Genomic DNA, 18,690 nt, shown 5'->3' on the forward strand with positions numbered 1-18,690 from the left:
TTTCATTCTCCCTCATCCCCATACTTTGCTTGGTGATTTGCTTTTTGCCTATCACTGGCCATCCAAAGGTCCTCACTTCTTCTCCTATCAGCAGCCTCAGCTCTGGACCACACAGAAACTTTATGAGCTTCCTCAATCTACCTTCTTACATGACCATGGATTTCATTCATCCAGCTACAAGGAAGCCTAGACTTTCTCTAGTAGAGGCCACTGTCACTCTAAATCCTCTTAACACCTCATTGTTTCTTTAGTTTTTGTCTTTTTTTCTTGGCTAAATCTTTTCCTCCTTTCTTTCCCCTAATTTGTGCTTTTGCCTCAAGAATCATTATGCACTAAAAGAGTGTAGTCATTACTCCCAGGCAGAAAGTGGCTGGCCTCTCACAACTGCTGAAGCCAACAGAAGTTGAACTGTCTTATCGTGGACCTTTCCTGGCCCCTGTTCCCCTACCTTACTGCCATTCCCCAGGCCCATCTTGTTTTGGACTGGGTATCAGTAGAGTCTAAGGAAAGGGCACAGCCCTTGACACCCAGGGTGCAGAGTGATGGGCAGTGGAGGAGAGAGTTTTCTGGATATCCCTGAAAGATGGAAGGAGAATTGGAGCCATGAGAGTCAGGACCATTGAGGGCTGCATAAAAAGTACTATTTACCTCAGAATAGAGGTGAGCCATGGTCCCACTTTATTTCCACTTTAGGACTGAGCAGAGAGAAGATTCAGAGATATTTCTGCAGAGAAGGAAAGTAAGCAAACAGCACAACCAGGAAATATAAACATACCTTCCCAGGTAAGCAAACCAGGAAGCTCAGAGTTCACAAACAAAGGAAGGTAGAGTGGGGGGGGGGTGGGTGTTAGAGGGGGGATTCATGGGGAAGGAGGCAGGATACAAGATAAACATCGCTGAGATCATCTAGGGTATCCAGGATAGACAGGACACCGAGGGGAAGGAAACCTCCTTCCTCATGCTGTCTCTGCCCCAAACCCTAATGGAGAGGGAGAGGGAAGTCTGTCTAGAGCTTTAGGCAACTCATGACATCCTGTCAGACACTTGCAGCAGAAATGGAAAGTGGGTGGAGGCAGAGCCACTTGGGACAAGGGAAGTCACAGTGCAGAAGACAGACAGCCACAGTTACTGGAGGAGCGTGACATAATTTGCAGGGAAGAGTCCAAAGTGGCCATGGCAACGTCCCCGCCACCAGCCCTCGTCCACCATCTCAATGTCAGTGATGATGTCATCTGGATCAAAGGAAATCTCATCACTTCCCTCTGGGGAGAAAATTGACAGGATATTAGGATGGTCAGGCAGGAATCCCTCCACCCCTGTGTCCCCTTTAAACCTCAGGAAGGGAAATAGGCCTGTTCTTGATGCCAAGTCTGGGCCCTATCCTGATCCCCAGAATCCATCCCCCCTTTCATGTATCACGGGCCTCCAGGCACCAGACCCCTCAGGCCACTCCCAACCTACCTCCTTGGTAATCATACAGGGCTACAGCTGAGATCCCAGTCCCAGCCCCAGCCGGGCAGCCTGATGATCCTGCATAATGAGAAATATGAATATGGTCTCATCAACATGGAGAAGGAAAATAGACAGGTCCTTCTGTGTAATGGGGGAATTCTCCCTCTTCCTCTCCCCTACAGCTGACCAAATCCAGGAGCTGCCCCACCACTCACCAGCCAGAGTGGAGGAAAAAGAGGGATCCTCAGGCTCGAGCACATCTTCATAGTCGCCCTCTGGTTCCTCATCCGGCTCATGTCTGTCCATTTCCCCAACATCCTCATAGTCATTCTCAGGTTCAGGCTTGGGTTCAGGCTCGGGCTCAGGCTCAGGTGCTTCTTCATACACTGGCTCTTCCTCCATCTGGAAGCCTTCTGGAGTCCTGGGGGGCAGAGCTGGGGGCTCCTCATTGTCCTGAGAAGAGACAGTGTGAAGCAGGGTGACTTCTGTCCACCAGGAGCTGCCTCTCCAAAATCTCCCAATGGAGGACTGCTAAGACCCCACCCATCCCCATGCTTCCATTCTACCCTCCATCCTTGCATCCTTCTAACAGCCTCTCCTAGGGAACACAATCTTTCATCCCTCTTCATTCATCAACCTCCCACACCCACCCACTCAAAACACCTACCAAAAGATGATAGAAGGGAAGCAGAAAGCAAGTCAGAATCCTTGGAAGACAAGGAAAACATTGAAGCAAAAGCAAAAGCAAAAAAAAAAAAAAAAGGTGAAAGATGACAGCTAGGATGACTAACTATCCTAGTCTGCCCAGGACTGGGTGATTTCCCAGAATATAAGACTTTCAACGCTAAGACCAGGATAGTCCCAGACAAACCAGGATTGTTGATCACCCTGTACAGCCCACCTACTAGGACATGAGGAGATGGGGAAGGAGCAGAGAATCTTTGGAGCTCTGCTTACCTCTGGGGGATTCTGCCTTGGGGGCTGGGTAGGCACTGGTTGTTCCCTACTGGTTCTCACAGGCCCACACTCTGATGACAGACAGCTCCCTGCTGGAGGCCAGGCCTGTGGAAGATGAAGCATCTTTCCAGTGAGCAAGAAACTTCCATCTTCTCTCTTGTACTGACCTGGAATACCCCTTCCTACCTCTGCCAGTTCAAATCAACCATTCCTCAAGATGGGCTCCAACCTGAAATGACAGCTCCTTCCTCTTGTTGTTGCAGCAGTAATTGACTGCACTGGCTAGTGACCTATCTTCTGTTGTACTATGTAAATCTTGGTTTTTTTCAGCTAACATTCTCATATGTATATATGAAGCTTAATTACACAATCAGATTGAAATCTTCCTGAAGACAGGGATAGCAACTGTAGACTTTGCCTAACACAGGGGAGGCCTGTGCCTTATTTTCTCCTAAGGATACAGACCCCTTAGGCTCTTGTCTGGGCAAGGAATCCTTGATGTGGATCCCGAAGGGCCAAACACTTACCTCTGAGGAGATTTTCTTGGGCAATGGGGCTGACACCACCGGCTCTTCCATAGTGGCCACTGGTGGCTTAGCCTCCTGGCTCATCTTTACCAAGGCCTTTCTCTCCTGTTGCTGCCTGGCTATCTGTTGTGCCTTCTCCTCTTCCTCCTGCTTCCTCTTTTCCTCAGCCATGGATTCAAATTTTGCCTTCAGCCCACGGGCGCCACTGGAAGCTGCAGACACAGGCAAGAAAAATTAGGGTTGTCTTGGGTTGGAGGTAGGGGAGTGGCACTGGAATGAAGAAGAGGAACCAGTTAAATATCCAAAGAAGAGTAGGTAGAGAGGGGACTCATGGAAAGGGAGGTAAAGAGGTATCAATGAAGGAACAAGGGGATTATAGGAGGATAAGGTAACCCTGATGCCTAGATTTCCATACAGCCAGGCCATGTGATCTCAGACTCTTGCCCTTTTTAAATCATAAGGCTTGTTCTCCTAACCTGCATCTTCCCTGTCCACATTTCTTAAATCTGTATGCCCTCTGGCCATCATCTACCCTCTATCCCCCATCCAAAGCTCCTTTCCCTATGTGTTCTTCCCAAATGGCTCCCTCCCTTCCTCCCTCTGTTCTCTGCTTACAGTTTCTTCACCAGTGTCACTCAGATATCCACTTAACCTAATTTTTTCTAGGAGAGGGAATCTGGGAATATGAGGGTAGGGGTCAAATCTACCTCAGCTAATCTAGGTAGGTAAAGGCTTGGAATAGGTAGTCTAGGAAGAAAAAAGAACGAGAAGGGAGAAGAGGTTGAAGAGCACAGAGAAAGGGAATTAAAACTCACCAGCCTCTATGGGTGTTGTCTTCTTATAAGCTGTGGTTGGGGCCTCCATTTCATTGAAACCAACAGCACTCTGCAGGTAAGAGAACGGTATGTGTAGTGGTGGGGAGGGGGAAGGGAGTGGTAATAATCCAGAAGGCAGTATCGGTGATTGGGTCACTATAGGAGGTCTCCCTAACCTTTTGATGCTCTATAGTTAGACAGGGTATTCAAATAGTGTTGTTTTGTGGCAGAGGGAGGGGTAAAGAAGTTCTAGACTGGTGGGATTAGCTCTCCTTTTAAAAAGCTCAGTGTTCCTGGAATCTCACATCTCTAAGTCCAGTTGCCTGGAATGCAGGAGGGTCTCAGGCCAGTACATGAAGAGGTGTAGGGGAAGACTGAATGGAGTGGGAAGAAATTATTGATTGAGTTAATCAATGCCAAGCAATCAATGAAATTTCGAATACCTTTCCCTGGAGTTTTTCTGTTTCTCTGTCTCTCTCTGCCTCCCTTCACTCTCCTTAGTTAAAGCTCAGGCTTCTGGGACTTCCCTGGTGGTCCAGTGGGTCAGACTCCATGCTCCCAATGCAGGGGGCCCAGATTTCGATCCCTGGTTGGGGAACTAGATCCTGCACGCATGCCGCAACTAAGAGTCCGCGTGCCACAACTAAGACCCGGCACGGCCAAAATAAATAAATATTAAAAAAAAAAAAAAGCTCAGGCTTCAGAAGACATGCCCCTTAGATGCTGAGGGCAGTCAATGGGGAGAGCAGGACACCAAGAGGACAGTGCAGGGCACCTAGCTTTGCCCATCCTTTTTCCAGCTTTGCCTCTCACTCTTCTCCATGTACTTCAGGGAACCATTCTCAAGACACTGGTGTTCTGGTGCTTTACCTTATCCACTCGGTCCTTTTGGATGCCATACTGACCACCAAAGCCCTTGGCATAATCTGCAGGATGGAAAGATCTGAGAGTCATAAGAAGAGTTAAAATGCTAGAAATGTATGGGAAGAGGGAGTGGGAGCAGTGAGAAGGAAGACCAGAAGACAGGAATGAGGAAAAGAGAAAGATCAATGAGAAAGTGTGAAAATCAGAGGATAGAGAGAGGCATGGGTGGGAAAAGACGAAAAAGGATGGGGAGAAAAACACTTGAGAGAGAATGGAGGGATGAGAGATGGGAAGAGAGAAACAAAAAGAAAGAAGTGACAGAAAAGGGGAAAATATAAGGGAAGAAACAGGAAAAATTGAAGAGCGCCCCCCAGCCATCCCCTATGTGTCCCAGGGAAGAAGGCCTTCTCTCTGTGAAGCAGAGGGGCCTCTAAGACTTACAGCCAAATCACCCTCTTGCCATCACCCAGCCTGTCCGTCTTCATCCCTTTCTCAGTGACCCCTTCTCTTTGGTCACCCTCCTCTGTCCTGCTCCTTAGCTTGCTGTTTTCCCCTCCACCCCTGTTGGTCTCCTCCCACCTACCCCCATATACGTACACTTACTCTTCATCCCACCACTTTCTGCATACCTGCCCCTCATATTCTGGGTCCTCCATGTCAGCCTTCAGGGACAGAAGGAGGGCTCCATGTACCCTGTGACCTCCCTCCTCTCCAATCCCAACTTACCTCTTTGGGATTCGTGTTTCTCTGTCTCTCCCTTGTAGTCATATCCCAGAGCTGCCTTGTCCCGTTTGTCCTCCTCTATCCCATAACGGCCACCGAAGCCACGAGAGTAATCTATGGTGGAAGGAGCAGTCGTGAGAGCTCACTCTCAGCCCATGGGGAAGTGCTGTGGGAGAGAGGAGTCAGGAGGGATGGGTGCAGTGTGATAGGGGCCCAGGAAGAGAGCGGGGCTTGAATACTGGGAAATGAAAGAGAAATGTTGTTCTAAGCAACTTTTGTAAGCTTTAAACAATGTTCACTCTTTTCCTCTCCTCCCTTACTTCCATTCCAAGATGAGAAGATCATTTGAGTTTTCTCTCTTCTTCAAGGAAGGAGAAAGTATAGAGAATGTAAGGAGAGACTTTCAGAAAAAAAGAGAGATGCATATGAAATATATGCCTTTCCCTAATCCTATATAAACACTTAGCAACGTCAGAAAGATAGAGCAATCTCTCTTTTTTTTTTTTTTAAATAGTGAATCTCAAAAGAAAAGAAGAAAAAAATTCCCAGCTCCAGAAACAAACAGATGAATCAAAACAGTTGATATGATGGTAATTATGAGCTGACATAGAAAACCCAAGCTGTTTTAAGTCCCAAATTTAGTGCCTAGGGATTAGGATCTAGGGTCTGGGGTTCTACTTTCTATAAGAACAGGTAGCTGGAGAGCAGGAAGTAAAGTTCTGCCCACTCCTATAAAAGAATTCTAGAAAAAGTCTACTCACCTGTCCAGGGAAATAGTGAGAGGAATTGTAGGTTTTTTTAGCATTTGGAGAAGGAAATTTTACCTATGGGACTTGGAAACTCCAAGCCTACACCTGAAGGTGTGGGATACAAATACCCAGTTTCATACTGCTTATATTATACAGAAATTCTAAGCTAAGAAATTAATTGAATACTGATGTAGGAAAATATATACCACAGAAGGATGGCATGAATATGAGACAAAATGGACCCCAAGACAAAATGCATTATAAAAGATAAGAGAGACATAACTCAATGATAAGAGTGCAATTTGTCATTCATCAGGAATACATATACTGGTATAAACCTATTATCAGAATCAAAACTCATGAAGCAAAGCAGAAAGAGAAATAGACAAATCTATGATCATAGTTGAAAATTTTAACACTCTTTTCTCATTATTTAATAGAAAATTTAGACAAAAAGAATCTAAAATTATAAAAGGCCCAAACAACATTATCAAGACCTAAGTGACATTTACAGAATATTGCACCCCCAAACTGCATAATACACATTTTTTTCCATGCACATATAACATTCACCAAGATAGACCACATGCTTGTCCTTATAAAAAGTTTCAATACATTTCAAAAGATTGGAATATGAGATAACATATCCTCTGATCACAATAGAATTAAATTAGAAGTTAATAACAATAAAATTAGAAAATTTCCCCAGTACCTGAAAAATAAGCAACACACTTCTAAATAACTCATGGGTCAGAGAAGAAATGAAAAGGAAAATTAGAAAATGTTTTGAACTGAATGAAAATTAAAATATGCATGACATTGTGGAATGTAGCAAAAACAGTGTTTAGAGGGAAATATATAGTTTTAAGAGCCCATACAGTAAACAAAGGTTTAAAATCAATTATCTAAGTTTCTACCTTAAGAAGCTACAGAAAGAACAAACTAAACCCACATTAAAATGAAAGAAAAAATAATGAAGATAAGAGCAGAATTCAATAAAATTTTAAAAACAAGTAAACAATAGAGAAAATGAGCAAAGCCAAAAGATACTTCTTTGAAATTAATAAAAAATAATACTGATGAATCTCTAGCAAAAATAATTAAAAAGAGAAAAAAACACAAATTAACAATATCAGAAGTGAAAGTGAACATATCACTACAGATCTTACAGAGGTTAAAAAGAAAATAAGGGAATACTATAAATGAAGTTATGCCAATATATTTGAAAATATAGATAAAAATGGAAAAATTCCTTGAAAAGCACACTATACCATAACTGACTTAAGAAAAAATCAGAAGACTGAATAGACCTGTATCTATTTAAGAAATTGAATTCATAATAGAAAACAAAAATCATAAAGAAAACATGATCTATTACTATTAAAACCCCTAGAACTCAGACAGAAATAAAGGCAAAGTTTCTCTGATGGGAAACTTCTCAACCCAGGGCACATAAAACTCTCATAAAACAAATATCCCTTTCCCCCCACTGAAATAAATTTGCAAACAAAAATTACAAACCATCAAAAAAATAAATAACCATGAGGGAAAACAGATTAACTGAACAGAAGAATTAGCACCCCCAAGAACTGCAAATAATATAACAATGTGAAAGAAATTATAAAATGAATACTTTAAAAATAATTAAAGAGTTAAAGAAGGGTGAAAAACATAGTGAAAGCAATAGGGCATTATGGAAAAGGAATCAGCAGATTTTCAATAGAATCAAAGGGAACTTTCACAAATGAAAATACATGAAATAAAGTTAAAAAATTTAGTGGACAGCTTAAATGATAATTAAATACAGCTGAAGGGAGAGTTAGAGAACTTAACATAGATCCAAGGGAGTTACCCAGAATACAACACAGGGAGATGAAGAGATGGAGATAGAGAAGAGAAATTAAGAGACATCAAGAACACAACTTATCAAACATTTTTGGATGCAGTGAAAGCAGTGCATAAGGAAAAGCAATGCAAATATTAGAAAAGAAAAAAGACCTAAAATCAACAATTTAAGTGTCCACCTTAGGAAACTGGAAAAAGAAGAACAAATTTAATCCAAAGTAAGCAGAAAAAAGAAATAAGAATTGAAGCAAAAAAATCAATGGAATTAAAAACAAGAAGCCTATAGAGAAAATCAAGGAAACCTAAAGCTGATTCTTTGAAAAGATCAATAAAATAGATAAGCCTCTAGTCAGGCTAACAAAGAAAAAAAGAGAGAACATAAATTATTATAATATCAGAAATGAAAGAGGCTACATTTCAACAGATTCCAAGGAAATTAAAAGGATAATAAAATAATACTATGAACAACTTTATGCCCACAAATTTGATGACCTAGATGAAATGGACCAGTTCCTTGAAAGACACAACTGCCAAAACTTACACAAAAAGAAACAGATGACCTGAAAGGCCTATATCTACTAAAGAAATTGAATCAATAATTAATAATCTTCCAAAACAGGAAGCACCAGGCCCATATGGGTTCACTGGTGAATTCCACCAAATATTTAAGGGAGAAATTATACCAGTCCTCTGCACACTCTTTCAGAGGATAAAACACAGGGAATACTTCACAACTGTTCTATAAAGTCAGCATTACTCTAATACCCAAACCAGACAAAGACATTACAATAAAAGAAAACTAGAGACCAGTATTTCTCATGAACACAGATTCAAAAATCCTCCACAAAATATTAACAAATCAAATCCAACAATGTATAAAAATAATTATCTACCATGACCAAGTGGGATTTATCCTAAGTATGCAATGCTGGTTCAACATTTGAAAATAAATTAGCATAATCCATCACATCAACAAGAAAAAAAGAAAAATCACATGATCATATCAATAGATGCAGAAAAAGCATTTGACAAAATCCAACACAATTCACAATAAAAATTCTCAGTAAACTAGAAATAGAGGGAAAATTTCTCAACTTGATAAAGACTATCCACAAAAACTCTACAGCTAGTATCATACTTAATGGTGATAAAGTTAAAGCCTTCCCACTAAGATCAGGTACAAGGCAACTATGGCCTGTCTCATCACTCCTTTTCAACATTGTACTTGAAGTCTTTGCTAATGCAATAATGCAAGAAAAGAAGAAGTATGTAGACTAGAAAAGAAGATACACAACTGTCTTGGTTCACAGATGACATGACTGTCTATGTAGAAAATCCAAAAGAATTGACAGACTCCTGAAACTAATAAGCAATTATGGCAAGGTTGCAGGATACAAGGTTAATATACAACAGTCAATTGCTTTCCTATATACAAGCAACAAATAAGTGGATTTTGAAATTAAAAGCACAATATCATTTACATTACTACCCCAACAAAGAAATGCTTAGGTATAAACTTAAAATATGTATAAGATCTAAATGAGGAAAACTATGAAATTCTGATGAACAAAATCAAAGAAAACTAAGTGAATGGAGAGATATTCCACGTTCATGGATAGGAAGACCCAATGTTGTCAAGATGTCAGTTCTTCCCAACTTGATCCATAGACTCAGTGCAACCCCAATCAAAACCCCAGCAAGTTATTTTTTGGATCAACAGTTTCTAAAGTTTATATGAAGAAGCAAAAGACCCAGAATAGCCAACACAATATTGAAGGAGAACAAAGTTAGAAGACTGACACTACCAGACTTTAAGACTTACTATGAAGCTAAAGTAGTGAAGACAGTGTGGTAGAGGTGAAAAAATAGACAAATAAATCAGTGGAACAGAACAGAGAGCCCAGAAATAGACCTCCATAATTATAGTTAACTGATGCTTGCCAAAGGAGCAAAGGTAACACGATGAAGAGAAGATAGTCTTTTCAACAAATGGTGCTGGAACAAGTGGACATCCACAGATTAAAAAAACAATGAATCTAGATACATGCATTACAAAAATTCTCTTTTCACAAAAATTAAATCAAAATGGATCATAGACCTAAATGTAAAATGCAAAACTATAAAACTCCTAGAAGATAATATAGGAGAAAACCTAGATGACCTTTGGTATGGTGATGCCTTTTTAGATATAACACCAAAGACACAACACATGACAGAAATAATTGATAAGCTGGATTTCACTAAAATTTTAAAAACTTTTGCTCTGTGAAAGACAATGTCAAGCAAATGAGAAGACAAGCCTTACACTGGGAGAAAGTCTTTGCAAAAGGCACATGTCATAAAGGACTGTTACCCTAAATATACAAAGAATTCTTAAAACTCAACAGTAAGAAAACAAGCAACCCAACTTTTTAAATAGGCCAAATATATTAATAGATGCCTTGCCAAAGAAGATATACAGATAGCAAATAAGCATATGAAAAGATGCTCTACATCATATATCATCAGGGAAATGCAAATTAAAACAATAATATAACACTACACACCAATTAGAATGGCCAAAATCCAGACTACTCACAACACCAAATGCTGGTGAGGATGTGGAGCAACAGGAACTGTCATACATTGTTGGTGGGAATGCAAAATGGTGCAGCCACTTTGAGTGACAGTTTGGCAGTTTCTTACAAAACTTAACATACTCTTACCACAGGATCCAGCAATTGCACTCCTTGGTATTTACCCAAAGGAGTTGAAAATGTAGGTCCACACAAAAACCTGCACACAGATGTTTATAGCAGCTTTATTCATAATCGCCCAAACTTGGAAGCAACCACTATGTTCTTCAGTAGGTGAGCGGATAAATAAACTGGGGTACCTCAAGACAAAGGAATAATATTCAGCAAAAAGAAATGAGTTATCAAGCTATGAAAAGACATAGAGGAAACTTAAATGCATATTACTAAGTGAAAGAAGCCAATCTGGAAAGGCTACATGGTATATGATTCCAACCATATAATATCTTGTAAAACGCAAAACTATAGAGACAATGGACTTTGGCTGACTTTGATGTGTTAGTGTAGAATCATCCTTGGTAAAAAACAAAAAAAAGAAAAAAGAAAAAAGAAAAAAAAATATATACACACACACACACCATTCTGGTCAGTGATGTTGATAATGGGGGAGGCTATGCATGTATGGGTGCAGGACTGTACCTTCCTCTCAATTTTGTCATAAATCTAAAAAGCTCTGAAAACATAAAGTCTTTTTTAAAAGAGAGAGAGAGATGGAGAAGAGAATAAAAAGTTCTAATACATTACATCTGAGTTCCAGAAGAAAGAATAAAAGAGAAGAGAGGAGAGACACTATCTAAAGAGAAAACGCCCGAGAACTTTTCATATTGAAAGTTAATTCTCAGGTTGAAGAGGAGCAATAAGTCTCATGTAGAATAATAAAAATAGATCCAACACCTAGGTATAGCCTGATGATATTTCAAGATATCAGAGACAAAAAGAAAAATTTTCATGAGACAAAACAAAAACAGAGAGACAAGACATGTTATGTACAAAGGACTGATGATTAGACTAACCCAAGAGAAATGCCAGAGATGATGGAATAGTATCTTCAACATGATGAAGGGAAAATAACAATGAAGAATGGAGCAAACTAAATTTTTTTTTCAGACAAAGCCTGGGAGTTCTCTCATAGACTCTCACTGAAAGAATTACCAAAGGATATCTCTAGCAAGAAGGAATAGAAGAAGCAAGGAGGAAACAATGAAATATTATAAACAATGATGAGCTAGTAAACTGGTAAATATGTTGGTCAATTTAAATAAGCCTTCACCTAGTAATAATAATGAATAATTTTTGTAGGGTTTAAAAACAAACACATGTAATCGATATACTAAACAATTGTTCAGTTGGTACAAAGACTGTAGAATGTAGAAGAAATGTAATTAAATTATTCTTCATTTCCTGTGTTACTCAGGAAGAGAGAGTGATTAATTTTAAACTTAAGCTGCAGATGCACATTAAAACTTAGGAATAACTTCCTAAAATAAAGGAGTATAATATCCTATTTTTGATCCATTAGAGGGGAAATGGGACTAAAGAAAACTTGACCAAGCTCATAGAAAGCAATATAGGAGAAAAAAAGAAGCAAGTACATGCTTGGATTTAAAAATAAAATAAAATAGCAGGGAGCTGGGCCATGGAACTAAAGGGTGTCGATGATGGCTGCTGGGAGTTGAGGTCTGAGCAGTCTGGCAGTCAGCTTGCTAAGGCTGAAGTGCAGGGTCCTTGCCTTTCTGAGATGTGTGTTTTTCCACTTCTCCTTTGTAATCAAAGCCAACAGCTGACTACGGAGAAAAGGAGAGAGAATCGATTAGAGTCAGAGATGAACATTTTCTCCCTCTCTCGCTTACCCTTACACCTATAGCTCAGCCCAGGGGTTAGTTATAGGGGCTCAGAGCTGAGTATGGGGGTTCAATGTAGAAACAGACAGTACCCTGACAGGCTGGTATAAAGGCAGTGTGCTACAAACCAATGACCATGGGCCCTGGACACAGATAGCTCTAGATCCAAACCCCAACCCCACCTTTCCTATTTGTAGTTGTGTAACTTTAGGTATGTCCTTTAATATTACTGAGCCTCAGCCTCTATTTTTTGTTTTGTTTTTCTTTTGGCCACACGGAGGCATGTGGGATCTTAATTTCCTGACCAGGGATGGAACCCGTGCCCCCGCTGCAGTGGAAGTGCAGAGTCTTAACCACTGGACCGCCAGGGAAGTCCCCCTTGGGCCCTTTAAATATGAAATGAAAATAGGTATACCTGCCTTATTAACCTCAACTGTAAAATGATTCCAACTTATTTGGCATATTGTGAGGACTATATGGGGCCAGATACATAAAGTGTGGGCACTCAGTAAATCAGTGTTTTTCTTCCTAAGTCTCATGAAACTAAAATGAGATAATAGCTAGAAAACTGCCTTGTAAACTATAAAGCAGCACTGTGCACATGCAAGAGATATCATCCTATACTGACTGATTATACTGTGCCTCTTCTCTTTCTTTACACAACAGTGGAAACCCAGAGATGTAGATTTTGGTGGGATGAGAGGCAACCAGGAGAATCTGGATGCTAGCTGCTTTGGGACTGGATATGTTGGCAAATATCTAACCTAGCTATGTCCCCATATGGCTCAGTAATAGGTCCCTAAGCAAGTCTAGATTTTGCATTTTAAAAGTTATTAGTATGGGACTTCCCTGGTGGTGCAGTGGTTAAGAATCCGCCTGCCAATGCAGGGGACACAGGTTCGAGCCCTGGTCCGGGAAGATCCCACATGCTGCGGAGCAACTAAGCCCGTGGGCCACAACTACTGAGGCTGTGCTCTAGAGCCCAAGAGCCACAACTACTGAGCCCTCGTGCCACAGCTACTGAAGCCCATGCGCCTAGAGCCCATGCTCTGCAACAAGAGAAGCCACTGCAATGAGAAGCCCGCGCACCACAACAAAGAGTAGGCCCCGCTCGCCGCAACTAGAGAAAGCCCATGCTCAGCAATGAAGACCCAACGCAGCCAAAAATAAATAAATTTATAAAATAAAAAGTTATTAGTATGTATTGTTTCTTGATTTACAAGACACACTGATTGTTAAAGTGATTCGGTTTGTGGCTGGTGAGGCAGGAGTTGAAAGAAAGAACAGTGAAAGATTAGGCAAAGGCAGGAGGGGAGCCAAGAAGGAAGAGAAACTTCACCCTGATTAGAGAACATTACATGCTCCATATTCCATTACTGCTTTTAAAAATTATCCTCTGTGCTTTTCCTTTACCTTACAGTATGTTTTGAACTTTTCTGGTTTTTTTACCCCTACAATTCAAATAACACTCTAACACTTAGCTTTAAGGATTCAGGCCCACTTATTAACAACTGCAGGTTAAACAAACAAACAAACAAACAAAATCTCAGCTAGCTGTGAAGGAGATGTCCCCTCTGTGTGCTGCTGCCAGGCAGGGACACTACTCTGCCCCATAAAGAATGAGCTCAGAGAATCCAATCTACTAAGGTGTGAAAATGAGAACATGAATGAGTTATCAGTCGTACTCCCCGGACCACTCTATCATCTGTAATCATGCTGTCCTTTTTCTCTTTCTCTCTTTAAAACTATTACTACTTTTTTGTACAAAGGAGTCTTTAAAACACCTGGACTTCAAGGAGTTAGTACTAAGTCCTATGAAAAGTAACCTTCACCTTCTAAAAACATTGTAACCTTAATTAGTTGTTTTACTTGATAATTTGCTACCATTGTAATAATATTTCAGCTGATATGTCTGTTTTCCTGAAAGGCATAAATATTTATAAGGCTTTCATATTAGACCAAAGGAGGAGCTTTGGAATTTCCTCTTCTCTCTTCATGCGTACAGGTATGATAAAACCAATGGCTTAACATAGCACAGGGAGATCAGCTCGGTGTTTTGTGACCACCCAGAGGGGTGGGTAGGGAGGGTGGGAGGGAGATGCAAGAGGGAGGGGATATGGGGATATATGTATACGTATAGCTGATTCACTTTGTTATAAAGCAGAAACTAACACATCATTGTAAAGCAATTATACCCCAATAAAGATGTTTAAAAAATAAACAAATAAATTAATTAATTAAATAAAATGCAGGGGGGGGAAAAAAAAACAAAGGCTTAGGGATTCCTTATTCAGAGTTTGAGAGTCTTTGTCTCTTTTAAATGAACACCTTTCAGGTCAGCATGTGGCCTCCAACAGCGGCACCAAAGAACTTGCTGAGGGAGGTGTGGGAGCCATCCTCATGATGGACCCTCCTTGAGGCCACTGCCCCATCTTTCCACAGGAGAAGCATAGACCTACATTCAAGGTGATTGTTGGTAGTCCCACATGATCTGAGTTGGGTGGCACAGGGAGAGAGTTGTCACTTACCTTGTCTGCCCTGTCCTTCTCAACTCCGTATTTGCCCCCAAAGCCTCTGGCAGCATCAGTCTGAGAAGAGTGCTTCTCCACCTCAGCAACATACTCATGGCCCACAGCACTCTGAGAAAAATCAAGGTCAGAATGAGTGAGAAGATAAAAATGACCATGAAAATATAAAATGATCAGAGATAGGATGGGATGTAAGAATACAAGAAATTCCATTCTAGGTCACACTGATAATCTCTGACAGAGTGCCGAGGAATGTGTGATGGGAGAGCAAGATGACTTTTTCTGGAACCTTGCACATCCTGACTCTTCTTTAATACCACTAGGAGCCCATCATTTAGGAAACTCCCATAGGATGGGTTGGGAACCAGAAGGATAGAGACTACATAGACAGGGCAGTGTTTAAACCACTGCTTAAAAAGAGGGTGAAACAAGGGCTTTGTGCATCAAAATAGAAATGAGGGTAGTTACTGGGGAGACACCTAAGGGGACTGACTAGATGCCATAGCCCAGATTGAATATTTAACACAGCCAGGTGCTTTTGTTCTGGATCTTTGTTCCTACACAACCATCAGAGTTCAGAAGTGCAGCCTGAGCCCTGATATTAACAGTGATTGACTCCTTATACCAAAGGGGGCTGGTAGACAACACCATGAGTAGTCCAAGATGGCATATAATTTAACTGTTTTTTATTCCCCTCCACTTTTTTCACCATCTACCATTTTCTACTTGGTTTTGAAAGGTATGTCTCTTTTAATATTTGGATATGGATGCTTTAATAATCTTGGAATTGAATAATACTTCAAACCAAATAGTGATACCTTGCAGAGTCTCAACTAAGAAGAAATTAGAAAGTTTCTTCTTCCTCCTGTATTTCCGATTCCATGCTGGGATAAATATTAATACAGAGATTGATGTGAAGCACTGCCCTATATGAGCTCCTGGGAGCTCATTTTGCAGTGTTTTTGGGTCTGTGTAGGTCAACTTTGTTTGCTGAATTCCAGAATGAATGACTGCTTATCTATTTTACTCTTTCCTAGGAATTCTGTGAGAGAATACAATGCCTACTTTGCACTTTACACAATGACAAAAGGGTGAACTAACAGCTTTCATTAAATTGCTTTTTCTCCTTGGAGATTAAATTTTTTTTCTTATAGGAATATATCTCTATCTTTTTTTAAAATAAATTTATTTATTATTTATTTATTTATTTTTGGCTGCATTGGGTCTTTGTTGCTGCGTGCGGGCTTTTTCTAGTTGTGTCAAGTGGGGGCTACTCTTTGTTGTGGTGCACGGGCTTCTCATTGCAGTGGCTTCTCTTGCTGCAGAGCATGGGCTCTAGGTGCGCAGGCTTCAGTAGTTGTGGCACGCAGGCTCAGTAGTTGTGGCCCATGGGCTTAGTTGCTCCTCAGCATGTGGGATCTTCCCCGACCAGGATCGAACCCGTGTCCCCTGCATTGGCAGACGGATTCTTAACCACTGCACCACCAGGGAAGTCCTATATCTTTATCTTTGAGGTTAGGAAAGTCAATGGAAAAATACGATTCAACATACAGGCTTTCTTTTTATCATACTTTCATAGTATCTAATGGATAAAGGAAAAATAATAATATATTTGAGGACATCTAATAGATAAAGTCACATAAATATTTTTCACATCTATGTGCAAATCATATTAAGTGATGTATAAAATATGTACAAAAAGAACACTAAATATACAGTAAAGAAAACAGTAAGAGAAGTTGCAGCAGAGATATAATACACATCCATTTAAAAGCAGTAAATGATTTTAAAACATATTTTCCCCTTCTCTATGTGTGTGTCCTTAGTCTAGGAGTTACAGTGTGGCTGGGTCTACACTAGGCCAGCCCTTCTAAATTCTTGGCTCCCATTTTCCATCATCTATATTTTATGTGTTGAAATCAGGGGGAAAATGACACAAATAATATGTGGACATTCTCTATTAAAACCCAAATGAATATTTTACTTTTGAATAAGTTTTAAACCATAAAACCAACAAATGAATCAATTCATTTATTTACTTTTTTAAAGCAAATATCCCCCTTTCAACTCACCTTGTCCATTCGGTCTCTTTCCACCCCAAACCGACCTCCGTAGCCGTGGGATGCTTTGGGCCCTGATTCCATCTCCTTCTTCTTGAGAACATTATGCTCCTCTGACACTTTGTTCCTCAGCTGGTGAATGCTGGAAGTAACCACATCACAGAGACTCATCTAGCACAGAGATGTCAACGAACCCTCCTTCGCAGAAAAATTGAAATCTTGCAGTGTGTTCTGTTCATTTTTAGCAATAGCCCCCAAAGTATACCTGTGTTGGGTCTGGGAGTAGGAGGTTAGTGTGGTCTGCATATATAGCCTGATATAAACTCTCCATAAGCCAATAGTATTTCTTCTAGTCTGTTATTTTGCTCACTAAATAACCTTCTGATATTTAGTCTCATGTTCCTAAATATTAGAGGACAGTGTTACCTATATTCTAGCAACCGAAAAGTTATTTTCCTCTCTGAATGGATTTGTTGTTTAACAATTCGGTACTCTACCTCAAGAAGCACAAAGATATTAATCATATACCCTTTACCCACACATTCTAGTCCTAGAAGTCTACCCCAAGGAAATAGTTTTAAATATGGCAAAGCTTAATGTCTAATGATATTCACTGAAACATTGTATTTAATAGCAAGAACCAAGAAACAATTTATATGGAAAAGATGGGGAATAGTTAAGTAAATTGCAATATTACTTTTCAATGGCACATGAGGAAGTCATTAAAAACGATGATTATGAAAAATGCAGCATTGGGAAATTTATCTATACATTAAGTATTTTGTGTCTCTTCTTGTCAAAAATGAATGCCCTTCACACTGCCCCTATATCTAATTCCTGAGAGAACTAAAAACTAAAAAAGGGGCTCACTAATAAAATTCACTCTCATCACTAATTGTTGCAAAACTTTAAGGCTCAAATAACCTTGATTTGGGACACTTCTGTCCTTAAGAGAACGTAACACCAAAAGGAGGCATTCTCTTTCTTACTTCACTTTCATCTCTACCATGTGGGTAGAGAATACCTCTGTATTTGTTTTGGCTGAAGATAAGAAGTGACAGCTCAGCACCAGAACCAACACCAGCACCAATAAGTGACAATCAGGACTGATACTTGGACACATATAAGGACCACCGGGGATTCTGAGAAACATTTGGGCAAGAGAACCCTAAATAAAAAATTTGACTTCCTGCAGCAAGAAATGGAGGTTTAGGAAACTGAGATAGTGATGTTCCTGGGACTTCACTAGCTCAGAAAAACCAGATATATTGGTTACAGGTAGAATGGCCATCTCACAGCCGAAAGTCTCCTCTTTCATGGAAGAATAGATCCATCTTGTGGCCTTGTAGTATAAGCCCAACAGAGGTCTTTTTTAAAAGCCTTCTCAGCTTTAGTCAAAGTTAATTTTAGAAAACTGGCTTTGAGCCAGATGAAATTAAGCTAACAGCTGGAAGAACCCTCTGTTCCTGTGCCTGCTCTAAACCCTTTGGCAGCAGTGAAGGCAGAGATCCTGTGTTGCTAGTTCGACAGCCTCAACACTTTAGAACTGTCAGTGTCAGAAAAGTTATTGGTTCCAAGAACAGGTAAATGACCAATATTTCCCAACCAAAGTGTTCAGATGAAGAATGAAGAAAATGGGACTAAACATTACTTTCAAATGGGAAAAATTAGCAAAGTTTTAATAAATCCAATTACTGTTACATGGATCATAACTGTATTATAGTTGAAACAAGTTTTTAAACGGGATTAGAAAAGG

The 18,690-nt window shown here is 40.2% G+C and overlaps 1 protein-coding gene across 2 annotated transcripts in view; it reads right to left on the bottom strand.

The window, feature by feature from the left end:
* Positions 1 to 18,690, bottom strand: part of HCLS1 (hematopoietic cell-specific Lyn substrate 1) — a 50,469-nt gene that overhangs the window by 20,837 nt on the left and 10,942 nt on the right. For both annotated transcript variants that reach the window (XM_082394939.1, XM_082394938.1), the window contains exons 4-14: positions 16,947 to 17,076; positions 14,875 to 14,985; positions 12,235 to 12,289; positions 5,342 to 5,452; positions 4,622 to 4,677; positions 3,752 to 3,821; positions 2,937 to 3,148; positions 2,410 to 2,514; positions 1,668 to 1,905; positions 1,462 to 1,530; positions 649 to 1,262 (exon numbers count right to left, since the gene is read on the bottom strand). In XM_082394939.1, the coding sequence (XP_082251065.1) occupies positions 1,126 to 1,262; positions 1,462 to 1,530; positions 1,668 to 1,905; positions 2,410 to 2,514; positions 2,937 to 3,148; positions 3,752 to 3,821; positions 4,622 to 4,677; positions 5,342 to 5,452; positions 12,235 to 12,289; positions 14,875 to 14,985; positions 16,947 to 17,076 (1,294 nt within the window). In that variant the 3' untranslated portion in view covers positions 649 to 1,125. The remainder of the gene's footprint in view (positions 1 to 648; positions 1,263 to 1,461; positions 1,531 to 1,667; positions 1,906 to 2,409; positions 2,515 to 2,936; positions 3,149 to 3,751; positions 3,822 to 4,621; positions 4,678 to 5,341; positions 5,453 to 12,234; positions 12,290 to 14,874; positions 14,986 to 16,946; positions 17,077 to 18,690) is intronic.

The sequence above is a fragment of the Balaenoptera borealis genome (genome assembly GCF_965194805.1).
Source record: "Balaenoptera borealis genome assembly, chromosome: 5".
NCBI classification, from domain to species: Eukaryota; Metazoa; Chordata; class Mammalia; order Artiodactyla; family Balaenopteridae; genus Balaenoptera; species Balaenoptera borealis.